General features: G+C 50.7%; 1 protein-coding gene and 1 long non-coding RNA gene across 2 annotated transcripts in view; one reads left to right on the top strand and one right to left on the bottom strand.

The window, feature by feature from the left end:
• CNNM1 (cyclin and CBS domain divalent metal cation transport mediator 1) overlaps positions 1-4,272 on the bottom strand; it is an 85,861-nt gene that overhangs the window by 37,633 nt on the left and 43,956 nt on the right. Inside the window, 2 exon segments of the mRNA XM_027775282.1 lie at positions 180-320; positions 4,084-4,227. Coding sequence (XP_027631083.1) covers positions 180-320; positions 4,084-4,227 — 285 coding nt within the window.
• Positions 4,180-4,272, top strand: part of LOC102496318 (uncharacterized) — a 7,559-nt gene continuing 7,466 nt past the window's right edge. Inside the window, exon 1 of the long non-coding RNA XR_001371042.1 lies at positions 4,180-4,250. This is a non-coding gene — a long non-coding RNA (uncharacterized LOC102496318). The remainder of the gene's footprint in view (positions 4,251-4,272) is intronic.

Below are 4,272 nucleotides of genomic sequence, written 5' to 3'. Positions count from 1 at the left end.
CCTCGGGGGACCGGGGGGGGGGGTGTTTTTGAGGGTAGGACACGGCCTCTCTCTCCCTCACCACAGCTGTTCTCACAGCTGCACACTGGAAGGTATTAATAAAAGTGATTCGTGTCTGATCCCACCTGGAGCTTCTGCCCTACCTGTTCTGGTGGAGACTTGGGTGGGCAGGGTCCTACCTGTGGCCATGAAGCGGTGGGTGGCCAGCAGAAGCTGTGGCGAGATCTTCACCCTCATCTCCGAGTCAGAGAGCTTGAACAAGGAGAAGTCATGCCGCTTCCTCTCCCGGTGTGGTACCCTCTGCTTTTTCCGATTGTCGGCTACAGGGTCACAAAGGACAGATCGCAGCCATTTCAGAGTTATTGTTGGTTTTGGAGGTCTTCCCAGAGTCCCAGGGCACAGACAGATCTTTGGGGACCATACAAATTCCTGCAGCATCAACGACAGGTGACATTACATCTCTTTTCCAGGGAGCTGAAGGACGTTGACAAGGGACAGAGGAGGGAGACCGCTATGGTCAGCTCCGCGATTTACAACTTTGGTGGGAAATACTGGAAAAGAAGGAAAAGCTAGCTGGCTCGGGACTCCACGTCTAGGACCCAGGACTGACTTCCCTGCTCACCAGCCGTGCAATCTCTCCGAGCATCAGAGCTTCTGTTTGCTTCCATCCAAACAAGGAGGCTGAGACTGTTTAGTACTAGCTCTTCAACTCCTCTCATACAGGGACTGGACCCCACTGAAACTCCCTGTGAAAGTGCTTACACGAAGCCACACCGACATGAGGGACTTGCATTCTTCACATCAAGGGGGTGATGGGGTTCAGAGAAGTTCTGCCTCTGTCCCTCATTCCTCAGAACCGGGCTCACGTGGGCTCCTCCTGCAGATTTAGGCCATGCTCTGAGTGGTACTGAGGCATACTACCCTTGGGAGAGGGTGTCACCACCTCCCACCACTCAATTCTCCTGCTTCAGCCCCAGCTCCTCTAGTAAGAAATAGGGGAAAATATGGATGAAAGGGAGAAGAAATAGCAATAGACCTGTAATCCATAAAGACGGGTTCTCTGGATAGAGCCCTTCCATAGGGCCTAGAACCCCCAAATGCCTATATAGTGGGCACTGATTATAGTTTGTAAAAAAATCTTATTTTTCCAATTTAATATTTTCTTGCCTTTTCTTGTCTTAAAAAGTATTTTTAAAAAAATTTTTAATGTGGGGACCAGCAGTTAGTGTAATGACTATGTTGCTGGACTCCCACATGGTCGACCGTGGTTCGAGTCCCGGACCTGGTGGCTTAAACTCACGCCGGGCATGTGTGCATGCGTGCCCAAGATCCCGAGAGGAGAATGGAGGAGAAGGGATTGCGGCGTGGCCATCCCCCTGGGGGATGATTTCTCACTTTCTGTCTCTCTGTCTCTCTCTGTCTGTCTGGCAAGCACACGTGCCCTATAGCAAAAACCTCTCAAAAAAAAAAAATTTTTTTTAATGTGGGGGAGAGGTTTTCTTTAGTTTCTTGTTTTGCTTTCCCTGAATTTTGAGTAAAATTTTGAAACTGCTTGCGTATCTCATCGATGCTAAGAGGAACAGCACCCCCTACTCCCACCTCAACTTGGCCTGGAGAGAAGCAGAGCTGCAGAGAACTCCTGGTGCAGCCTCCTGAGTGAATGTGAACCCTGAAAGTGAGGACTCCCCGGGGCAGAGAGCTGGGCCCCTGAACCGGCTCCCTTGTACACCCCTCTTTCTGGAGCTTGCTTCCATCAGACCCTCTGCTTGCCTTCTAGATGGGGAAAAGTACCCTGCTACCCATACAGCTGTCTTGTGGACCCGATATGACTCTGGGGCCTGTGTGGCCACCTGGTCCCTGACTTTTTTTTTTTTTTTTTTTAGAGGTTTTAGCTATAGGGCATGCCCTTGCCAGAAAGACAGAGAGAGACAGAGAGACAGAAAGTGAGAAACCATCCCCTGGGGGAATGGCCACGCCACAGTCCCTTCTCCTTCATTCTCCTCTCGAGATCTTGGGCACACACGCACACGTGCCCGGCGTGAGTTTAAGCCACCAGGTCTGTCTCGAACCACAGTCGACTACATGGGAGTCCAGTGACATAGCCACTACGCTAACTGCTGGTCCCTGGTCCCTGCTTTTAACACTCCTTGCTCAGGTCAAAAGAGTGGCAAGATCCAGACCCCAGCATTCAGATCACGTAAGAAGTCAGAATCACCCAAGAAGAAACAGTGTCTCTGGCTCGTTGCCATTTTCACAGCTCTTGAGGAATCACGCCAGAGGCCGATTTATCAGGGTGAGCAACCCACCCCTGTCCTGGAGAAAGAGGATCACTCAGCAGGAGAGAAGCAGAACAGGAACGGGACCCAGTTCTTTCACTCTCACTAACGAGCAGCCTCCTGATTTGTATGACACGTTGGCTTCGGCGTCCCCCAGAATGCCACTTTGCATTTTATCATTAGAGAATCATTCCTCTGACCTCTCCCTTCAGTCCTTTGATTTGTAAAAGTTTATTTATTTCTTCCATGAATGAGAAAGACAGAGAGAGAGAAAGAGAGGGAGACAGAGAGACAGCATCCTTCACACAGACCTGAACCTGTGATTCACCCCAGCTTCAGCCAGCCCAGATCATGGGCTCACATGTGTCCAGTGTACTCAGGGAGGTTTCTGGTGGCAAACCTGGAACTTTCCCATGCAGGTCCGAGTGGTGTCGTGTTCTTCTGCTGTACCATCACCCCCACTCCTATTCCTTTCATTTATTATTATTTTTTTTTATTTTTTATTCCTTTCATTTTAATAGCATGTTTTTGGAGTATTGAGGTTGTTCAAATAAATACCCAGAGGAGCTTCCTAATTGAGACTGCTATCAGCTACTAACACCTTAGAGTGTTAACGAACCCAGCTACTGACTGAAAATCCTACAGCAAGCATGGTGGGCAGAGGTGAAGAGCAGAACACGGTATAGGCATGAAGAAGACAGACCGCGCCGTGGCTGGGGCACACAGCGATCTCAGGTTTCTAGAGGGAGGTGCTGTGACACCCCTGCTAGTGTTTGGCAAGGCCTGGCCCACCTTTTGGGTTTGATTTCGCCTTTGCCCACAGGGAAGGTGCTCTGCCTGCACTGCTCAGTGCCTTACAGGCTCAATGCTTTTGCTACTAGGATCTAGCTTGTGAAAGGCTGCTTTTAGCAAACTAAGGACAGAGAGGTCTGAAATTAGTTATCTGAGGGGAGGATAAGGGATGGATGGCCATGAGATGATACTTTAAGGAGGAAACACTTTCTGGGCTAGGGATTCCCAGGGATTTGGATAACACCCCCACCTCAAAGACAAAGCATGCCTTTGTGATGTTTGCAAGTAAAGCTTCGAGAAGGCTCTGAACCCAGAACAGAGGCTATGCACATTACAGCCTGCACGGTTCTCAGGGGGAGGGTGTAAGAGGGTGAGCAGACCAGAAAGAGGGGAGCGGGGACAGAGGCAGGAGTCAGATGCTTTGCCAGGGGACAGAAGGAAGAACAAGAAACACAGGCTGGTACCGAAAGGCACAGGGAGCAAAGCAGTGTCGAAGGAGGCATATTTTAGTTCTGGGATGAGGTTGGGGAGCCAGGCAATCTCACGGCCCTCTCCACAGCTCAGTGATGTTTGTGGTGAGTGGGATTGTGAGTGCAACTGTAGGGGGTGCTGGATCTGCCTCTAGGTGGACGAAGAGACAAAACAGAAACGACACAGGGGACAGAAATGGGCAGACAGGTCTTTGGGCGCTGTCTCGGTTACACTTTATTTCCTGTAGTCCCTTCACTACCCAAAGACGCCTGGATTCTCCAGCAAGGTGGCAGGCAGAGGTGTAGCGGGGAGCATGGAGCGGGCACAAAGAGCTTGTACTGAAGGAAGACTTCGGTCAATAGCCACGGCTCAGTTCCTGACGTTTCCCTTCGGTAGACACGTAGCTGGTGTGCTCCCAGACTCAGGGGTGATTCACAGCACCTGGGCTTGCCCTGACACCCTGTCACATCGTGTATGAAGCCAAGCTGGTGCTGAGAGGTCAGAGGAAATGATGACCTTGGACAAGGCCGGGCCGGGCACTTACTGTACAGGTCAGTTTCATCCAGGATCTCTGACTTGATGATCTCCTCTATGATGTCCTCCAGCGTGACAATGCCCATGACCTCATAGAAGGGGTCCCCTTCTCCCTCATTATTCACCCGCTGGACAATGGCCAGGTGCGATTTTCCTGGAGAGGAAATAAAGTCACAAGTAAGTGTCTGAGACAGTTTGG

The sequence above is a fragment of the Tupaia chinensis genome, unplaced genomic scaffold (assembly GCF_000334495.1).
Source record: "Tupaia chinensis unplaced genomic scaffold, TupChi_1.0 Scaffold000539_1, whole genome shotgun sequence".
Lineage (NCBI taxonomy): Eukaryota > Metazoa > Chordata > Mammalia > Scandentia > Tupaiidae > Tupaia > Tupaia belangeri.
This window is presented reverse-complemented; position numbering and strand designations above follow the sequence as displayed.